Here is a 22,474-nt window from a genome sequence, read left to right on the forward strand (position 1 = left end):
TTTTTTTTAATATTAAGCCACTTTTGCATGTTTAAAGAAGTCTTGTCCCTGTGGTATGTAATAGTACTTCTATGTCACTAGGCAGTTTCCCAAATCTCAGCTGAATAGTTTCAAGTTCTTAGGAAGTTGTGACTTTTCCTGCACCTGTGCCTTCCATTTAGTTACCAGGCCTTCTATTGCACAAAGCAGACTTTACTTAAACATAACACATGGGAAATACATCATATAAATCTTTAAATCACCATCCCTAAGGTATTTAAAAGACTCATAGATGTGATGCTATGGGCCACATCTTATCACCGGACTTGGTAGTTAGATAATGGTTGAACTCAATGATCTTCGAGGTCTTCTCCAACCAAAACAAGTTCTGTGAACTGTTTAGTCTTTAGTGTGGCAAATGCTCTGAGTTACACACATATCTAAACAGCACAGTGATCAGAATGTTGTGTTTTCTGCTCCAAATACACAGGAAATTCCAGAATGACATAAATATGAACTGAAATAATTACTGCAACACATTCTTAGTGGCTGATGCCTGTGCCTGCTGTTTATATGTTTCAGCTTTATCCAACTGAGGAAGTCTTTTGCCTTAATTATATTTGCATTCATGGATGTTTTTCCTTTAGTCTTCCATGTTTCTATTAGTGCTCAGACTATAAGACTACTTTTAGCCTTAAATCTTTTTTTACATTTGTATTAAAAATGCTTCCAGAAAGATTCCTTGACCAAGACTGAAATTGAGATGAATTTTTGGGTTTTCTAGAAGTCTTTTGTGGATCTGGCAATAGTGTCATTAGCCATTCTTGCTCTAATTTGGTCAGGCTGCATCTGGTAGCCACAACTGACTTCTGCTATAGGATTACATCTGAGATGCATTGGTTTATTATACATAATGTGCATCTAAGAACAAGGGATCAACAGGAAACTATTTTTGGAAATAAGTGTGATTGTTTCCTCTCAGGCTTCAGCTGTGGTGGCTTCAACTCATGCAAAAGACTGCTGTTCTCTTATCTAGCTTGTGGCTAGACTAGGTGAAGAAGTTATACTGAAACATGATGGTAACACTTCCCTGCTTGAAGTCATTGGATCCTCCAAGTGTTTTCCTTTCCTTGTCCCCAGATGAACTTGGGCTTTTTCTGATTTACTGGAGAAATAAACTCACAATCAAAGCTGAAGTTTTCCATAGTCCAGTTACAAGCAGTACTGGCATTCTGCAAGGGTCCCTCTTGCTCATTGATTTGTCTCATTAGACTCTCCATAACACAGTTTTTTCTCTTAATATTTGAGTCTGCTATTTTTTGAAAGAAAGACCAGGTACAAATTAAATTCCTTTGAAGTTGTGGCTGAACTGCCTAATGATTTTGTAATTGTACACATGAGTCTTGACTATCTTGATTTCTGAGTTGGTACTGACATCACCAGCAGCACTGAAAATGTGTCTTTTCCTTACTATGCTATGATGAACGTTTGCTTTGAGTAATATGCTGTCTTCTGTTGAGATTTGTTGGAGGAGCACAAATCAAAACATTCCAAATGAAGAAAATTTCCTTCAAAGGGAGAAGCCTTCAGAAGAGCCCAGAAATAGGAGCATTCTCCAAGTTACTGTAAAGTTGTTTTTCTCCAAATGACTTGGGTGCTTTACTTTCCAAAGCTTTCCCTTGCTAAAGCATCACTGACTAGCAGATCATAACAAAACTAGCTTATGGGGTCTTTTTTAAATAAAGAAAACCCCCAAAAAGATAAAATCATTTTTTCTCCTCTTCTTGAGAGCGATAAAATAGCAAGCAGAATTGCAGAGCAGGCAGAAAATCTGTTTCTGAAAGAAGGAAGTCACCTTTTTCTTTTTCTTTTTCTTTTTTTTTTGGTAAAAAGTATCTCTGCTTGCCTTTTGCTAAAAATGATACTGAAAATCAGACAGAGTCACAGAACAGTATAGGTTGGAAGGGACCTCCAGAGATCATTGAGTGCACCCGCCCTGCCAAAAGCAGGATCCCCTAGGGCAGTTCACACAGGAGTGCATCCAGAAGAGTTTTGAAAGGAGACTCCACAACCTCTCTGGGCATCCTGTTCTGGTGCTCTGTTACCCTCACCGTAAAAAAGTTTCTCCTTGTGTTAAGGTGAAACCTTCTATGTTCCAGTTTGTAGCCATTGCTCCTTGTCTTATTGCTGTGCATCATCAGAAAGAGTTTGGCCCTATCCACTTGACACCTACCCCTCAGATAGTCATGCACATTGGAGACATCTCCTCTCAGTCTTCTCTTAAGACTAAACACAAAGAAAAGTAGTAATGAGTCTTCTAGATGTCTTTTTTTCTTTTCCCCAGTGATGAATAGCTTATTTGATCTCATTTGAGCATCAATTCAAATTAGAGGTGTTTCCCTCCAGTCTGTTACAGGCTACAAATAGTTCTGGAAGCCAAATAAGCATTTTAGTCTTATGCATTTAGTAAAACATACTTTGAACCACAGTGATTTCACAGCCATAAAGCCTATCCTCAGCTGTGTGAAAATCAAAGTATCTCAATAGCTACCTGTGGAACTTTCTGTGAAATTGTGCCTGATGAGTCTAGCATAAAGTCCAGAAGTTTTACAGGACATCAAGCATGCAGGCAGCAAGAGAAATAAACTACTGCCTGCCATTTTCACTTTTCTTGGTGCTTTAAAATAGCTATGAATGCTCTCACATAATCAGTCTAAGTTGGAGAATATTAGTGGAGTACCTTTACTTGATGAATGTTGCCTAAACAGTTTAGCTCCAATTCTGGTTTTTAAGTTGTAAAGGGCACTTGTGTGGATAAAATGTGTGTTACAGAGGTAACTTGGTTTTCTTAGAAAACTCTTTTAGCCTTTATTTTTTCCTGCTACCTTTTCACATAGCACAAAATTACCAGACATTCCTAAACATCTCTTTAATATGGAATATGATGTCCTGAGATTTCTTTTGTTTCCCAAAGAGGTGGTTTACTTATCTGATCTTGTGGAATAAAATACTATCCAGTCAAAATGGCATGTGAAAAAGATTCCTCTCCAAGTGCTTTCCTTCCCTCTGCAGAACTCAGCTCCTGTAGAATTTCCCAGTGCGCACCAAGAAGAGAGCGTTCAGCTTCCTTTTCAGGTGTTAGCTTCAGTGTCTTTGAGGCTCTGCAGGGAGATGTGCCTTACAAAGTAGAAACTAATCAACACTGACCTTCACCACATAGCTGAAAAAGGAAAGGGGTTTAGAAGCCTCCCAAAAATGAGATCTATGCCTCATTCTATACAAAGTATTACTCAGCATATTGCTTTCCGGTTGAGGCTTTAAGAAAGGCAGCAGTATGACTAATGGCCTCCAGCATTGCCAGCCACAGGAGATCCAAGAGGTCCCAGATACTCAGAAATTAAAAAGCTGTTTGTTTGCTAAGACAATGTAAAAAATAGTTATTACTTAGAATATATCAAAATGTCAAACCCGAATCTCAAACTATGGGGGGAAAACAAAGATCAGATTTATGGAGTTTGTAGCATGGAAACTTTCACAGATGAAGCAGCTAAGCAAATGGTTATAAAGCTGTGGATGTAACTGTTCTTTTAAATATATATCTGTGTTTCTGTGGTAGTGTTGTGTTGTTAATGAACCTTGTGTCTTATTTCAGAGAGATTCCCCCTCTACATCCAGACAGTCCCCAGCTAATGGTCATAGCAGCACTAACAATTCTGTTTCGGTAAGATTTCCAGTTCCACACAGAGCAAGTGTGCAAGTTTTGTTGGTGCTCATCTGCTATTACTGTTATACTTATTGTGTGGTCAGTGGAAAATTTTGTCTGCTGATAGAACCAAGGTTATCACTTCTGTAACTCCCCGTTTTCTTTTTGTTAAGGGTTTTTTCCCAACATAGCCTTCTCACTAAAAGCCATAGAGAGACTTGAATGCTAACTGTGGTATGACACATCAGTCACCCTGAAATCATTGTTAGCAGTTTCCTCAAAACTAAGCAAAGGTTTAAAGTGGAAGCTCTCTTTCCATCCTGAACTTTGGAAGCAGTATTTGAAGCAAGAATAACCGTGCAGTTGGTATTTCAAGACATTTTAGACTCTTTTAAGTTCTGTGTTTTGAGAGACCTCTGGAACGTGTACTGGTTTCCGCTATCTGAGTTAACGAATTGGTGTGCCCTCTGCTGTTGTGGTACGTGCACATACTGTGTGAAACATGAGCCTTGCCTGGATATGAAAAGCAAAAGGAAGTGGCTTTAAGCTGCACTACAAACCAAGCTATTATCATCACATCTTTAACACAAAGTACTTCTGTTTCGTATGTATTCGGGTAGAAAGGTGCTGTTGTTTTGCTAAAGTATATGAGCGTTAAAATTGGTGTCGTTCATCATTTGTCGTTGTTTGAAGCAGCCTAACACACAAGTTCCTTTAGGGAGAGTGTTGTCAATATCATGAGTTCATGGGACTAGCTAAAAAAAAGGAAATGATCTGAGTAACTACTCCTCCACTTAAAAAATTACGACTTAGAAATTATTTGCAACGAGGTAAAATGCTTATTGACCTTTAAAACAATAATGAAGAGAACAGTGTGGTTGAGAAATTTAAGCACTTCTTGGTGAATTAAATTGAATGTACAAGGTGATTAGTGGTCGTAATCTTCTGCCTCTGCACAGCCATGCCATACATTTTTAATGGTATTTAATATTTCTAATGGCCACCCTTCTCTTTTAAAAACAAGGCTAAGGATTAAGTGGAAAAGGCATTCCCAGAAAGAGCCTCTTTCACTTGACAGTGCTTTTGTGTTGAAGATGCTGAATTATTTATTAAAAAGCACATTCTCTATCTGCTTAAAATTTTACTTGCTTTCTTCAGCTTGCTGCTAAACAGCCTGGGTTTGATTTTTTTTTCTCTAAGACAAAAAAAACCAACATATTTCTAAACATGGGTCAATGCTTTATACTTCTGTCTGACTTACCATTTTACTGTAATGTTAGTATGAATCACTAACAAATGGTGTTGTGTGCCCTTAAAAAGTAAAATGAAAATTTCTTCTCCTGGGTTGACTTTATTCTGCAGGACTTGCCATCGACAACACAACCAAAAGGACGACAGGTGAATAGATATCCTCCACAGGAGGTTTTGTAAACTTAGCTGCTAGTGAACATCCCTGCTTCTCTTTTCCCCCTTCATACTCTGTATGTGCCGAACTAAAGCATTTAAGCTTGGAAAAATTATTCCACTTTTAACTCATTTTTTCTTTTTTAACTCATTTGTTTGTGGCTAATTCAAAACAGGTTTGTTTGGGTTTTTTTTCATGTGTCTGTATGTGTGACAGTTAAAGTCATTATAAGTTTGACTGGTGATGTTGGTTTAGTTCAGACTGCATTAATAGAATTACTGTTGTGCAGTGACCTGTGCAGATCTCCATCTTAGAGGAAAACTCAAATGTGAATTTCAGCTGAAAGGGAGACTAATAGGGGACAGTGTCTAATAGTTTGAAGCATGGTACTGACATAGACTCTAAAGCTTGAGCTGGTCTGCAACTATTATTGACTGGAGAAGAGAAGGCTCAGGGGTGACCTCATTCCTGTCTACAACTACCTGAAGGGAGGCTGTGCCAGGTGGGGGTTGGCCTCTTTTGCCAGGCAACCACCAGTAGAACAAGAGGACACAGTCTCAAGTTGTGCCAGGGGAAGTTAGGAGGATGTTAGGAGGAAGTTCTTCCCAGAGAGAGTGATTGGCATTGGAATGGGCTGCCCAGGGAGGTGGTGGAGTCACTGTCCCTGGAGGTGTTCAAGCAAAGCCTGGATGAGGTACTTGGTGCCGTGGTCTAGTTGATTGGATAGGGCTGGGTGCTAGGTTGGACTGGATGATCTTGGAAGTCTCTTCCAACCTGGTTGATTCTATGGTTCTATGACTAGCAAAGCTCTGCAATAAAACATTAAAGACAGCTTCTATTAAAGGTTGATACATCTGAAGATGGCCATTGAAGTTTTCAGTCCTAGGGGCATGATTCAGTCACCTCCCTTAACTTTGTCACCTTGATCTGATAGGAGTACCAAAGACTGCAGAAAGATGTTCACTCTCCATAGAATTCCAAGAAATCCCTTATGGGCTCTGCAGGGGATTCCCTATGACTCCCTTTGCAATTTTAAGCATTTGGTTTTACTGCAGCCTCCAAATCAACGTCAAGTGATTTGTGATTCATCTCCATCCATTTATATTTAGCCTCTCCAGAATCTGCCTCCAAATCTTTAAGTGCAGACTCAGTTTCTTTCTCTGGCAAGCATTTTAATAACAACTTTTGCAATTCCATTGAAAAGAATTAATTTTGCAATTCCATTGAAAAGAACTCCATGATCTGTTGTCCCTGAAAATCTTTTTGTACTATTGTCTGGTTAAGTTGGCCAGAACATCTGTTACAAGAATGGATTTGTTTCCCTTTGTTTCCTATTTATAAACCTTACAGCTATAAAAGTATCGTAGAATTGTCAGGGTTGGAAGGGGCCTCAAGGATCATCTAATTCCAGCATCCCTGCCATGAGCAGGGATACTTCAGACTAGATCAGGTTGCTCAGAGCCACATCCAGCCTAGCCTTAAAAACTTCCAGGGATGATTCTTTCAGCCTTTCCTTATTTTCTGAAGTTTCCAACTACTGAATGTAATCCTGGAAAGGCTCTATGAAAGACCTTCCAAGCTGTTATATTAGGTTTTCATTTGCCTCTCATAAGGCATTTTCCCAGGAGGAGAGGCTTCATTCAGGGCAGTGTCAGAATATTCAATGGTGTTCCTCATAGTCACACCATTTGTAGTTGCCTATCTTTATTATAAGCCTTTTTTCATTCAACCAGCATATTTTTCTGGTACCTTGTCATCTTTGAAGACATTTTTGATAACAGCTATGTTGTTGTGTTCCATGCTGCCAATACATGGTGGGTGATGGCCCAGACTGACACAGGGAGTTGGAAAGTAAGGAAGTTCCTAGATGGTAAAAATACTGCCTACATTTCTAGGCCTGCTAAGATCTAGATAAGGTTGAGGAGAAGCAAGGGATTGATTCAATACATATTACTTCGCAGAAAGCTAATTACTAAATAAGCATAATTGCTTTCAAAATACCCTGGTTTTCAGGTGATTAAAAAAATTGGATTGCTTGTTTCAATGCACACTCAATGCACAACACAATAAGTGTCAGATTTAGTGTTTTTTAAGTCTAGTTCTATATTGGGGTTATCATCTGATGCTCTCACTGTAAACAGATAAAGTGATACAAGATAGTAGTGATTAGCCATTTAAAGTTAATGTATTCATATGTTGGGTTGCAGATTGGATTACTACAGAAATGAACTTCTAACGTGCCCTAAGTAGTGCTAACACAGCATAGTTACAGCTGTTTTTGTAGCAGAATGAGCTAACTGGGGAATTGTTAGTTCCAGTTTTAATCAAGGCTATTACTTTGCCACGTAATTATTTATTTTTTTAATCTATTCACTACTGTTAAATATATTTTGTTTTATTTAAATCTGCAGTAGAAGATACATGGCTGTAGGGTGGTGCATGAAGTTCATGAATGACAGAAAGTGCCCATCTTGGACATGACATTTAACTCCAATGTTAAGATCATTGGATGCTTTGGGGCTGTAATTAGCAACCAAAATTGGCAATCACACTTTTTTTTTTCCCCTAGGATTGAGACCTCACAAAGGCAAAAGGCAAGAATCAGTGTGTTATTTTTAAATTGTGAAGTCAGAATCTAAGTGATTTCTGTTAATGCTCCTTAGAGAATAAGTTACTGGAATTGTTAGTTTTCATTTATATGTGTAGACTTTTACTGAAGACAAAAAAAAACATGCAAAGAATTCCCAGATTTCTCCCAAGTGATAGGTGCAACACAGGGCTTCCTATTCAACCTTTAAAAAGCTATTACATTTTCAGTCTAAATACTAAAAAATCAGTAGTGTATCTTAAGACCTTTACATTGAAAACATGATGGGACTTAGCTGGAAAGTACAGTATAGGTCATGTTGCAGCCTGTTGTCTTATGGTCTGTAATGATGCATGATAGATTTGAGGGACTCTATCACTTTATTACATGTGTTCATTTTTGCTGCTCAGGTTTTACAGCATGTAGAAAAGATGAGCTTCTAAAAATGACATCCTATGTCCCCATTGTTTGCTGAGGGATTTTTTTCTGTTTCATTTTCAACTATCACATTGTGCTTTTGCCATTCTGTTTCCTCCTTTGCTTGTTGCAAACAGTGTGTGTAGCTACATGCACAGATGAAATTTTCACCTGCTACTCTTAATACTATACTAGTAATAATATTGCAGTGTCTTTTATAAACTCCTTTTTTGTAGATATATGTAAGAGCACAATTTGAATACGATCCAGCAAAGGATGACCTCATTCCTTGCAAAGAAGCTGGCATCAGATTCCGAGTTGGTGATATTATCCAAATCATAAGCAAAGACGATCATAACTGGTGGCAGGGTAAACTTGAGAACTCAAAAAATGGTACTGCAGGTCTTATTCCTTCTCCTGAGCTTCAAGAATGGTATGACTTAAGCTTTCTAGAAAAATGAATATAGCTTTGCTTGTATTTCTGTCTTTTGTGCTCTTCATTGTTGCATAGCTGTTTTTTTTTCACAAAAGAACTATAGATTGCCTCTGCTTGAGTGACATTAATGATTTTCCCCCCTCATATATGCATGGCAGTAAGGGTTATTTACAATATCATGTGTGGTTACATTAGAAAAATAAACTTGTTTCAGTAAACATTGTGCTTTATAATCTACTATAGAAAAACAGGACTGAAAGCTATGTAAAAAACTGTTTATGTAAGGAGGTCAGAATAATTTCTCTATTACTTTCTAAACTGTTTTCATTAGTACTGCTTATATGCAGGTGCTGCAGGACTAAGGTGTAAGACATCAAGTACAAAGGTCATTAAGGGTATTTTTGGAGTTTCTCTTCAGTTTTTGTGTGACAACTCGATGTTAGAAAGAAATCACAAGGCAAGGTTCCCAAATTTCATGAGCAGCAGTAGCACTGAGTGCTGCAGAAGCAATGCAGACTTCTAATCAGTGGCTTATAGACACTGTTTAGTAAATATTTTAGATGTAAATTTATTTAGTAAATATTTAGATGCAAACTCTGGCAAGTGAGTGCTGGGCTATGCCAGTTACAGCCATAACTCAAGAAAATTCATCAATATAGATCATTTACCCTAAAATATTTCATACAAGATTTGCTACAGAAAAGAAATTAGAGTTCTGTAAAGGGTTTAAGAGCACCTGTGTCACCTGCACGTGCTAGGAGAGATTTTGCTAGAAGAGAACAAGTAGACAAGACATTTCCTTCCACCTCGAGCTCCCTTGCAAGCCCTCACATAAGGGAGACAACAAACCTCAAAACAGTTCCACAATTTAACTTACTTTGAAGCAATTCAGACTGTAGTGGTCTCTCCAGACCACATGTTCTTCCAGTCTAATCTGCTGCAGTGGTCTGCAAACATTTTAGTAGCTACCCTTCCTTGCATACTTACTTGATTTGTGAGCTTTAATGATCTGTCACAAAGAGGATATTCTTCATACAAAAATATCTCTGTATATAAGTGCTTTAAATTAGCCATAAAAAATATTTACTAATGTACTATTTGAAAGTCTTGTTTATTTATTTGATTTTTTTTATTATTCTGTGTGGCTTTTAAAAAAATATATTGATTACCAAAAAAACCCAAAATTTCTCCTCTGTATGCCAGGCGAGTTGCTTGTATTGCCATGGAGAAGACCAAACAGGAGCAACAGGCCAGCTGTACTTGGTTTGGAAAGAAAAAAAAGCAGTACAAAGACAAATATTTGGCAAAGCACAATGCAGGTATGAAAAAAAAAGAAAAGCAAGTATCTCTAGCACGTTGTATTTATTACATTCTAAACCTTGCCATTGATTGTGGAACCTATGCTGTTGTATTAACCTAATGAGTTACTTTGGAAAATACAAGTCAAAGTCTAATTATGCCAATATTACTCTGCTTGTTCTGGCTTCTCTTAACTCAGTGAGAAGCAAGTTGCAACAATATAAATGCATCACCAAATACTTTTTATGTAGGCTTTATATTTAAAGGAGCAATAGAAACCAACAAGTTATGACTTTTGTGATCTATGTAACTGCGATGTGCTATACAGGTTACTTTTTAGTAGCATCCCTGTTAATATGTGTTTATAGTTACAGATTATACATGTGAAAACATCACAGAAGGCCATTTTTCTTGAAGCATTACAGCAGGAAGTGGAATAAAAGCCACTGTGTAGTCAGTGTGTTACCAAATGGAGCTATGGAAGTAGAAACATAGAACAAGAGATTCATGATAAACGAAATTCATCAGATTTAGTAGTAAAAAAAAACAAAACCCCTTCATTCATGAGTGGAATTTAGTTATTTTAATATAAAATACTCATAGAATCATGGAGTAGTCCAGGCCAGAAGGGACCTCTAAAGATCATCTAGTCCAATGCCCTCTGCAGTCAGCCAGGACATACTCAGTGTGCTGAAACTGCTTCTGTTGCGTTGATAACACATACTGTGATAATAAATATGTTGTTGTGGTCTCTTGGGAGGCTTGCAGGGATTTTTGTTAGAATTAAGAGATATACCTATCCAAACAGTGCAATGAAAGTATTTTATAGATTTTATGTATTCCATTAATTTCTGGGCTTCTTGAACACCCTAATTAAGCCATATAAATCTTTTGCATTTCTTCTTACCTGCACAGTCTGTGTGCATTATCATAATACATCAGGACTGCACTATGTATGTTTAATCAAGAGTAACTTGAAAATGAAATCTATGAAAGTCAAACCCAGCAGTTGTTATTTACACTCCTTAACTCACTGTCACTTTTAAGATGTTCACAGTTAAGTATAAAATTACTTGTTATCCTAAAAATCCTTACAAGTAGAAGTTGAAAGCTTTAATTTGTTTCCTTCCTTCTGCTACTTCAGCTTTCTGGTTGCTTTAATTTTTCAACTTTATTGCAGTAGCACTAAGCCATGTTTTACTAATTATGACTTTAACAAAAACTGCTGAGAATAAACTGGATTTTATGACCTAGTCTTTGACATTAATAGATTTAAAGTATCATCGCTTGCTCCCAGCATACATTCCCCCAGCATTACTACTCCCTTCAGCTATGATCATGCTGTCAACTGGATTAACTCAAGAATAACTAAACAAAAAACATTGATTCTTTCCTCTTTAGGACAAACACATTTCCTAGTACAGTTCACAGTGAAGAGCTGTATAGTTAATGTCAGTATAACTAAGCTTGGCACGCTACAAAGGAATAAGGAAATTAAGGAGGACAGCCAGGGGAGGAGAAGTAGGAGGCAATACTTTAACAGCAAAACTAGCTCAAAGACTTTTTGTCAATTAAATCTCTGAAAGGGAGGTAATTTAGACTTTGCTAACTTTATGTTAGGGGAATGTTTTGGAGAAGATTGACAGCACTTTGAGTGGCATACTCTGCCTGCCTTAATGCTTGCTACCTTCAGTGCCGTTAGTCACTTTACATCAGTGTGCAGTATTTGGCAAAAAATGGAAGTATGAACATGAAAAATTACCCTAATTCACCATAAAAGAAACTGTTGTTTTCAGAGTACCATCTGATACTTCCCCTTCCCTCTAAGAAGTCAAAAAGTTAATGAAAGCACAGATTGGAACAAAGATTTCTTTTAGAAATCTTTTATCTCCATACCGTTGAAATATTAAAGCTGATGCCAGTAAGATTCCAGGAGTGCTGCCAGTTGCAGGATATAAAGAAGTTCACTAAAATGCTGTGGTGCTTGTATGAGTTCAACCTTCCCCGAACTACTCTGTCATGTGGTATTGTTACTCAGAAATATGGCAGCACTGGCTTTTACAAGCTGTCAGTTCATCTGTCTCAGAATTAAAACCAGGTCTTTTCTTCTGTTGCATCTAAAATAAGTATAATTAATTTAAAGGGAGAAGTCCGCTCCAGATATCCAAATATTGCTTTTAAAGAAAGTGTCATTTATTTTTATTATGCATTTGTACAATATTCATAAATTGTTTAGCAAAATGTAATTTCTCTGGACTTCCCTGTCATAAAGATGAGACTGACCTGGGGTGCTAAGAAATTCTTCCATCGTCAGCTAAGATTTTTGTGGCTAGCTAATGATTTGAGAGCTGTGGTTTTGGTGTGATGTATTGGGATATTACTAGAACTAGAAATTAAAATTACTCTGCAAATCAGACAATTTATGAAAAGAAGAATATTTCAGTTACTTTTTACAATTAAAAGCAAATGTCTTCTGCTTTACAAGAAAAATAACCCATTTTTCTTACTTTCATACTTGATACTGGAGTATTGTATCCTTTAAGGTAAAATTTCATGATCATACATCTTAGCCCACATTTAAAAAATGAACTCTTTTTCATTATTAGAGGTTGACTGACATTTGTAGAAATGCTCTAGAGGTATACTGCAGTGATTTATCTAGATATTTATTATTTGTTTCGCTGAAATCTTATTGCAGGACTTCATAAAAGAACACTCTTTAGAACATGCTAGAACTATGCTTCATATTGTGCACAATGCAGAAAATGGCCAAGCTTTTATAAAATACGTTTATCATTTCTTAATGTGATTTATTTGCCTCGTGTTTAGACTATTGCATGGTAAAGTTTATTTTGTGCATATACTTTTTATTTTACTAATATATTACAAGCCATATCTCAATGACCCCTGTACATTTTTCATGCTGTCTTACTCCCAATGGCCTCTGTGCATGTAAGTAACCTGTCAAGTGACAATGCCTCTTTATTTGCTTCTTGCTGTTTCCTTTCAAGAACTCCCTTTTCTTTATTAGCTAGTAACACAGAAGCATTAAAGTTCAGTCTTTAAATGCACCCTCTATTCCTCATATCCTGTGTATATTTTTGTTAAAATTCATTTTTCTTTTGCATTTGAAAACCTTACAGTCATTAGTTAAATCCATGTAGATTGAAACACATCTCCATGCTGCTAGTTGGTGATGAAGGCATTAATATTTATCATTTCTGTTGTTTGGTCCTGTTGTTTGTATCTAACAAAATGTTCAAGAAGGAAATAAAAGGTGTTTTTTAAATTACTGGTTTTTTAAAAGGGAAAAATATTTGCAGGCCTAGATGGTTAGAATGGTAAAACTTTCTATTGCCTTGTAGATCTTTAACTCTTTCTATCATTAAATTAGTTATAAATTTGTTTTTAAATAGTGTGAAGTTGAAAAAAGGAAAATATTTAGAATTCAGTGTTTGTGGATTGAAAGAAAAATAAAACTAATTTCTTGCCTGTAGTATTTGTTGTCATTAGAATCATAGAATCAACCAGGTTGGAAAAGACGTCCAAGATGATCCAGTCCAACCTAGCACCCAGCCCTATCCAGTCAACTAGACCATGGCACTGAGTGCCTCATCCAGGCTTTTCTTGAACACCTCCAGGGACGGTGACTCCACCACCTCCCTGGGCAGCCCATTCCAAGAGGTTCTTCCTTAAGATGAAATTCAAACAGACCAGCAACTTTTCCTGTCTGTTCCTTTTCAAAACCTTAAAGTGTTGAACATATCAGCTGAGACCGATTTGTAGTTTGACCAAATTGAAGTAGCTGTATTTTTCAATCTAGAGTAAAAAGGCTGCCACTGAATTGAAAAATCTGCTCTGTAAAGAGAAATATATTCAGTTAAATCCCTCGCTGCTCCACAGTCCTAGTGCTGGTCTTAGTGGCCATGGACTTCTGGAGCAAGCAAACTAAATCTTCCTCCACTGCCTGCTTTCCTAAGGGATGGGAGAGAGGTAGGGGGGATATATCCAGACATATCCTCAAAAATGGATAGGATAGAGCTGAGGTGAACAGACCAGCATAGGACTTGCAAACACTCAAAGCTGTCATGCTTCAGCTGCAGCCTCTCCTCCCTTCGTTTTACAGCATGCACAAATACAGAGCCAAAAACTTGTGTTCATCATTCTGCTCGCAGTTGCCGCTTGCTGTAACCTTACAAACATAATTAACTGCCTCCTGGCTTCTGTTTTTCAGTAGAATCTGGCATGAGTTACCAGGCAGTATTATTTGCCATAGGAGAAATAGGCTGGTTTTAATGAACAAACCCTGATTTGTCAGTCATTATATACCTTGGCAATTGACAGTAGATTGATAGGCATCATCGAATTCCTCCCATTTCAACTGCAGCTGAGATGATTTCTGAGATCCTTCTACAATTTTTCCCCTAAATATGGTGGAGGTAAAATGCCATCACTTTGTTAGAATTCTTCATTCTTCATTTTAAAAGCATGTCAACTTAAACTGACACATGTGTTTAAAGGGAACTCTAATTACAATTAATGCAGTAGTAGTTTTGAGGAATAAATCCCACAAGCTGTTAACACTCTCCTCTACATACTTCTCATAGGTGATGTTAAAAGATGGTTATGAAAGTATCCCTACCTTGAGTGTAAATAGATGTTCTCCTCTTTATGTTGGTCAGTGTCTATGGATTTTTTTTCTTTAGTATTGCTCTCTGTTAGGAATGCAAACGTGACTGGCATGCCATTTGAGCTGGGTTTTGTGGCCTGCTGAATACTGCATGAGAGGACATGCAAACTCCCCCGAGCATTTCAGTAGCTTTGTTATTGCTTTTTAACGGTTCCAATGAACACTTTCGTTTCAATTGCACAATGAAATGGTTTTGTTTTCCATAACATATTACTACACATTGTAAAGCTAAAACTTGCTAAGATTGTAGTTTGTAGCACAATTAATTACCACCTTTAATGTGCCCTTTTTTTTCTTACCTCTGTGGGGGTTTCTTTTGTGTTTTAGTGTTTGATCAATTAGATCTCGTCACATACGAAGAAGTAGTAAAACTGCCAGCATTCAAAAGGAAAACACTAGTCTTACTAGGTAATTTTGAGTTATTATTCTGAACATAACAGTAGTTTTCAACCCCTCCTGGTGGCAAGTTTGTAATTGCTTTTTGTGTTGTGGATTTAGGTGCACACGGTGTTGGAAGACGACACATAAAGAACACACTCATCACAAAACACCCGGACAGATTTGCTTACCCCATTCCCCGTAAGTAGCAACGCTTCATGGGCTGCAGAATTCTCTGTGCGCTCTACTACCACTTGTGTTCACTTCTGCTGAGGTTAAGGTTTGAGGCTGGGTGCCTTTAAGAACCACAATGCTCCTTAAGGTCCTCCAGAAAGGGCTGCATAGGCTCAGGGGTTGGACACCAGGAAATGTGATCTTTTGTTATTTCATCCCTTAATGCTGCACCTCTCCTATGTAAACTGGCTGCAGAGTCAGTTTTCTCCCCTCTTTCCCTCCCTCTCTGCTTCTGGGAGGATGCACAGAGACGTATCTCAGGTTTGGTCAGGGCATGGGGCCTGGTTCAGCCTTGCTGATGCTGCCAGTTTGGGCCTGGAGTGGCCTGGGTCCCCGTGGAGCTGCCAAGCTGCAATGGTAGCTGTGGCACGCAAGTATGGGGGGTGCAGAGAGGCATAGCAGGGGCATTCAGGCCTGGGATTTTGGCCTGGTTTGGAGGGAGGTTTCTGGAAGCTTTGGCCCAAGGAGGTTTTGGCAGCCCATGGCCTGTGGATTTCTTTGTATTTCATATGCTTTTGCACTGCTATGCATAGTTTTGAACACTATTTCCATTTAAACTTCTAATTCTATCCCACCCTGATGTGGAGCGGTTTCTTTGCCTACCTTGAGCAGAGTTAAAGAGCCTGTCTCGCTCCTTAAACCAGGAGCTGTGGTGGGACTGGGTATATTTCATCTTTTGTGGTTGGGTGGGTTCTTTTCCCAGAAAGGGATGTAGCAGGTGGCACTACTTCTACATCAAATGTATTCACAAAACATCTTGTCAGGCATACTTCTCTCTGCCCAAAATGTTTGTTGCTTTACAATGGTGATAGGGGGAGTTTGTCCTAATGTTACATTTTAATCCAGGTAAAGCATTAAGGCTGTTCCAGTCTAAAACTCTGGATAATTCCCATAAGAAAAAATGCAAACTGGATGAGGAAGAAACTTGTATCTTAACATTTTCAATTACTTCTCATAGCTTCGAGGGGCTAGTATGGTATTATACTTAAATAACGTCAAGTTTCCACAGATAAGAAGGAGAAGGAAACATAATTAATGGCACTGCTTATAAGTGGATTGTTATGAAGAGCACAGGGGTGTTTTAATTTCGTGATAATCTCTGTTAATACCATGATAGGAATTGCATATCCTACTACATGACCTCTTTGAGATGCAGCCTTTTCCTCAAGCTACACATTCTGAAACAGGGTCATCCAGCAGTCAACTCCAGCCTCTGTACTTCAGACTGACTTCAGAAACACCCTATGTGGCTCAGAACTGACAGTGATGACCATTACAGAGTCTTAGAATGTTCTGGGTTGGAAGAGACCTCCAAAGGTCATCTAGTCCAACTCCCTCTGCAGTCAGCAGGGGTACCCTCAACTAGATCAGGTTGCCCAGAGTCCTGTCGAGCCTCACCTTGAAGATCTCCAGAAATGTGGCCTCAACCTCCTCCCTGGGCAACCTGTTCCAGTGTTCCACTACCCTTATGGTAAAGAACTTGCTCCTAACATCCAGTCTAAATCTACTCTTCTCTAGTTTGAAGCCATCATCTCTCATCCTATCACTGCAGCCTTTTGTAAACAGACTCTCCATCCTTCTTGTAGGCACCCTTCAGGTACTGGAAGGTCATTATTAGGTCTCCCCAGAGCCTTCTCTCCTCCAGTCTGAAGTGCTTTACTTCTAAATTGCATTTGGCTATTTTTACCTATATACCATTTTTGTTCCTGCTGAAAAGTACTATTTTAAAGAATTTATCTGTAAAAGTGTTGCGGAGGGCAGAAATACGTGGCCGAGAAGAAATTTTATCAAAAATAGATATTTTTTGTTTTTACAAAACCCGCCCCCACAACTATATATACAAAGATTAATTTCGTTTGATAAACAGGTTAAGTTGCATGAGAATTCTACGAGGATACCATTAATAATCTGACTATATATATTTGGAAGTCAGTTTTTGGAAAAGGCTTTAGCTATTAATTAATAGCGGTTTCTTACTAAATTAAGCTAAGCCAAATAACTCACTCAGGCTGGCTCGTGCAGTCGGTCTTCCTCCTCCAGCGGCTACAGGAGTCGTTAAGGGTCGTTAAGGGTCGTTAGGCAGACAAAGGTGTGCCTAACACCAAGGCAAGTCCTGTGGTCTCTCTGCAGTCCAGGCACAGGAGAGTGAGCGAACTCGTCCAGGCACAGGCAAAATCCAAAACGGGAACCCCAAAGGCGGGAAGACCCCCAATATTTATACCCTTCGCTAGACAAAGGGCAGAGTTACCACACTTTAGGCGCGAAAGCGCACGGCCAATCCCAGCCTGGCTCCAGCGCGGGAACTCACGGGGCAGTCGCCGCCCCCTTCACGGCTGCAGGGCAGGCGAGGGGGGGGGGAAACCAGGCGGCTTTTCCCCTTTCCCCCCGAAGTCCGGGCAGGAGAGGAATTTAGGGGTACAGGACTCCAGGACATCCCACCCCGGTGGTAATGAGCATCTTTGTCTAGAACTTGAGTGAGAAGTGATCCCCCTTCAATTTAGGAACCTATTAATATATATATATATATGGCTTAGCCTTTTCCAACATTAACAATAGGTAATACATTAATCGCCCCAACAATATTTAACAATACTTAACAAGGCTTAACAATAGCCCAAACAGTATTAATAAAGCTACACAGTCCATTTGAAGATTGCTCTGTTCCTGGTAGAGCAACCAAGTTCATGGCAGAGCCTTAGATGCTCTGAGTCCATGGCTGGAGATCACAGTCCGTGGGTCCTGATGCCATCATCCACTGGCCACCCCGGTGATATGACTCCATCTCTCGTGTAGCTGGTTCTCCTTTTCCCAGGTGCTGGTCAGGTGGTCAGGAACTGGTCCTCTGCCTCGACCTTAACCTGTAAGGAGACAAAATCTGCCTCGGCCTATAAAGGCCAGGCTTGACAATTAATAATTGGGGACGATCCACCGTGCACTGATCCGGTGGCCTTTTCCATTTGCATCTAGGGCTTCCCAGGCATATAAGCCTCTGGGTTTACCCAGTGTCATTGGCACCACCCCTATAGAGGGTAGCCTGACAAGCACAGGTTGGCCCACTTGCATCTGGGACAGGGATTTATCCTTAATTCCCCCTGGCACAAGGTCACTGTCCACTACAGGCTCAGCTGGGCAGAAGGCCTTAACCTTGGGGCTTCCATAGCTTCCCCAACGATTATTGACTGTAAAGACTGCTTGGGCCAAACGCGAGTCCCAGCCACCCTTAGACACATTTGCATGTCTTTTTATCAGGCCATTTGCCCTCTCGACAATGCCATTTGCCTGGGGGTAATATGGGGTATGAAACACCCATTTCACCCCTTCACTACGTGCCCAGTCTTGCACTGAGGTTGCAGTGAAGTGCGATCCATTGTCGCTCTGGATGCACTCAGGCATTGGCAAGATGCCGAACCAGTGTTTGAGAGTCTCAACGGTTTGAGCTCCCGAGGCTGCACTGGTGGCAGTGGCCATGGTTAGACCAGAGACCACTTCTACGCCAACCAGTATGTATTTTTTTCCATGCGATGGTTTGAGGGGTCCCACATAATCCACCTGCCAGGTGTTCCAGAGACTTTTGTCCTGGCGGATATGCTGGGCTGGTGCAAGGTTTGGGTGGTTGGCCTTCAGCCTTATCTGGCATTGTGGACAGGCTGAAACAATGGTCTCACATGTTGAGAGTGAGACTGGCCATCCCCGAGACCTGCACTCATAGTAGAGATCAGCTTTGCCTGAATGTCCCCTTTTAAGGTGCAACCATTCAGCTAATCTCTCCCAATCCTTTTCCCCACTGCCCACTACATGGATACGTGCCAGGTAGTCAGCCTGCTGATTCCATTTTGCAGCAGGGGTTTCCTTCTTAGAGTGCCCTTTGACCCACCCCACCTTGATGGGTCTCGACCGGCCTATCTCCAGCAGTCTCTGCCAATCTCCAGCTCTCCAGACCTTGGTGCTGCCAATCTCCCATTGATTTGCCTCCCATTGGCAAATCCACTCCGTAGCTCCCTTAAAGGTGGCATAGGAGTCTGTGTAGATGGCTTTGGCACCATTTTCTACAGCTAACATGAGGGCCCGCAGTTCACCCACTTGAGCACTGCCTTCACCCTCCTCAGTAACAGTCCTGCCTGTACTGATTTCTAAAGCTGCTGCTTTGTAGTGCCACTGTGAGCCCACTCTCTGGGAAGAGGCATCGGTGAACCACACTCCCTCAGTGTCAGAGTCTGTGGTTATCTCTGGAGCTACATCTATTGGAGATGGCTTATAGGGCTGTCCCAGTAAAGTTGTATCTGGATTTACTGGTTGCTGGAGTTTGGACACCTTGGCCGGGTCCTCCCTTAGAGGCATGAGCTGGGCAATTCCCTCTAAGTAGGCATACCACTTCCTTACAGTGGATTTTTGGGCTATCCCCTCTGGTGGAGGGGATCCCTTGAGAATTGGTTTAAGCAGGAGGAAAGGTCCTTGCACCACAATATCCTGTGTGGTGCGAAGCTTCTCTGCCTCCTTAACAGCCCTTGTAAGGGAAAGGAGCCCCTTTTCCCATTCAGAATACCTCCTCTCAGTGTCCTTGAACGCTGTAGAGGAAAACAACAGGGCTCTAGTGGGGCCTTTAGGTCCCTTCTGATAGATTCCACAATAGGAAGCGTGTTCAGAGAAGCCCCATTCTGCCCTTAAGGGATCCTGTGGGTGTAGTGGGCCCAGTTTCTGGTAGGCCTTTAACTCGTCCTTAAGGGTTTTAAGGCTCTCACCGTGTTTTGCTGTCCAATCCCAGGCCTTGTGCTTTTTCAGCAGATCATACAGTGGCCTGGCAATCACCGAGAAGCCGGGAATATGCTTCCTCCAATATCCAAGGGTTCCCAATAACTTCTGCAGTTCCTTTTTGTTCCCGGGGATTTGGCCCTTTTCAATTTCCTCCAGGGTGTCAGCAGGCACTGCCACTGCTCCTGCTATCCACCAGGCCCCAAGGAATTTGATTTCCTGTCCTGGGCCTTGGCACTTGGCAGAGGGGATGTCTAACCCATTCTGGGTCAGCAGTTCCCAGATGGCTTTTGCTACGGAGCCCACCTGGTCTTTGTTGTCCCCACCCACTAATATGTCATCTATATATTGATAAATGACAACGCCTTCTGGGACCTTGATAGTGTCCAGAAGCACTGCCAGTGCATTGTGGGCAATGGTAGGAGAGTGCTTGTACCCCTGGGGTAAACGGTTAAAGGTGTACTGAATCCCCTGCCAGGTAAAAGCAAACTGAGGCTTATCCTCCTCTCTCAGGGGAATCATGAAAAACATATCCCGGATGTCCAGGGCAGCCATCCACGAGTGGGATGCAGCCTGAATGGCTGTGACCACTGAGGTTAGGCTAGGCACTGCTGCTGCGAGGGGAGGAGTATTAGCATTCAGCTTCCTATAATCTATCGTTAGTCTCCAGCGCCCATCCGGTTTTTTAACGGGCCAGACCGGGGAATTATATGGAGAGTGAGTCCTACAGATTATCTGTCTCCTCTCCAAGTCGGCAATCACCTCAGAGATGCCTTGCCTGGCTGTTGCAGGTAAGGGATATTGAGATACATAGGTGATGCCAGCTTGAGGTAACGCTGGAGCCAACTGCAAGGTGTTTACATGGGCTGTTCTCACCTTCCTTGACTCCACCCCGTAGGCACCGAAGCTCCAAAGAGAGCCGTTTGGAAGATGCCACCTCTTGCCAGCCAGCACATCAAAACCCAATATATTCCCTGGGTAGGGGCTTAAGGCAACTTCCACCAAGGTGCTGCGTTTGTCCCCTGGGAGCCACACCCTTGTTTTAGCTAGGTAGCAGCTATCAGGTGCCCCTGTAACACCTTGTATTCTTATCCTTTTACGGGATGGATATATCCCCAGGCTCTTTGCCAATTCTAAGTTTAAAACACTAATTTGAGCACCTGTGTCAATTAGGAATTTTACGGCCGTTCTACCGGGTCCAGTCGGGATTAGGATAAAGGGCTCATCGTTGTCAGACCATTGACAGATGTTTACAAAGCGGTGACAGAGGCCTGACGCAGTCACCGCCTCATTTAGTTTTTTGACTCCTGCCGGGAAGGCAAGGAAGAGTTAACCTTCCTACCCGGAGAAGCAGCTGAAACAGTCGCGGGGGGGCTGCCGCGTCTGGGCGTGCCGCTCCCGGAGCCACCGCTGGGCGAGCCGCTGCCGCTGGCCCTGGCGCGGCTGCCTCTGGATTTTGCAGCCGATTTCTGAAGGCACCGCACTAGATCCTTCAGCTGCCAGTCTGCCAGCTGCCTTAAAACAGTTTTTGGTACCCCTAAAGTCAGGGCTTGTCTATACCAGCTGTTCTTTTCTCTGGGTCTCCAGTCACTCTGTTGGTCTCTGCCCCTTTTCCTCGGGGAGAAGCCTGAAGGACCGGTCCCCCTGGGGGGGCAGTCCTGCACTGGCCGGACCTGCCTGCGCAGAGTCCTGGGATTTTCTGGGGGAGAAGCACGAGACTGTCTCTCCCCAGCCCCTTTTCCTTCAGGAGACCCAAACCCAAACTGCAGCCCGTGGGCATTCAAGTCAGTTAACAGTTCAGCCCAAGTCATTACGTGCTCTTTAGCACCATCGTTCTCTGCAATCACACGTTCAATTTTCTCAACATTCTTCATTAGTTGGATTTGCAGAGTTGCTGGCAAACCCTTCATAATAGGGTGCAGTCTCTCCGGGTCCACAGGGGCATAAAATGGGCAATCATAATGTCCCTTATCATAGATAGCCTGGACACAGGCAAGTCTGCGGAGAGCAGTGATGAGCTCAGAGGAGCTGGTAACCTTTAGTTCCGTCGGCTCCCCCCGGTAGGCTGGACGGACACTGCTTGCCCAGTAGGCTATCCGAGCGGTGAGGCTGTGTGTCCCCTCGGGTTCACGTGTCAGGAACACATCGTCCCCCCAGTCTCCAGCAGCTTCCTGCGAGTCTAGAAGGACCCGGTCCCCACCGGCTCGGGACACTCGATACACATAGTCAGCGACTGAGTCCTCAGGATCTCTCGCATATTTGACTTGTAAGTCACTGAGCTGTGCGTCTGTGAACTGTTTTTTGATCACGGTGGTCCCTGCAGCGCCTTTCCTGCCCTTCACGGACTCAATTCTTATCACAGGCAACACGTGCCTCTGCACCATGGCGCCCTCCTCACCGGAGCTCTCTTCTCCGCTAGCTACGGGAGAGTCCGGTCGGGACCTGCGCTTTCTGCGTGGCTTTGAGGCTTTCTGCCGCGCAGAGGCATGTGCAGAGGAATTCTCTGAGTCTCTAGCAGAGTCTTTTGTGCCTGGTTTCGGGGAACTCCTCTCCCCCGAAGAGCCCCTCGGGGCATTCTCTGCCTTTTTCCCCGATTC

At 41.5% G+C, this 22,474-nt stretch overlaps 1 protein-coding gene across 14 annotated transcripts in view; it reads left to right on the plus strand.

Moving 5' to 3' along the window:
* Positions 1–22,474, plus strand: part of CASK (calcium/calmodulin dependent serine protein kinase) — a 202,228-nt gene that overhangs the window by 165,695 nt on the left and 14,059 nt on the right. For 6 of the 14 annotated variants that reach the window (XM_064151890.1, XM_064151893.1, XM_064151891.1 and 3 more), the window contains 6 exons: positions 3,632–3,700; positions 5,045–5,080; positions 8,328–8,524; positions 9,731–9,846; positions 14,844–14,924; positions 15,015–15,095. In XM_064151890.1, coding sequence (XP_064007960.1) covers positions 3,632–3,700; positions 5,045–5,080; positions 8,328–8,524; positions 9,731–9,846; positions 14,844–14,924; positions 15,015–15,095 — 580 coding nt within the window. The remainder of the gene's footprint in view (positions 1–3,631; positions 3,701–5,044; positions 5,081–8,327; positions 8,525–9,730; positions 9,847–14,843; positions 14,925–15,014; positions 15,096–22,474) is intronic. The other 8 variants (XM_064151896.1, XM_064151898.1, XM_064151892.1 and 5 more) reach the window with 7 other exon arrangements.

Source organism: Pogoniulus pusillus, chromosome 12 (genome assembly GCF_015220805.1).
Source record: "Pogoniulus pusillus isolate bPogPus1 chromosome 12, bPogPus1.pri, whole genome shotgun sequence".
Lineage (NCBI taxonomy): Eukaryota > Metazoa > Chordata > Aves > Piciformes > Lybiidae > Pogoniulus > Pogoniulus pusillus.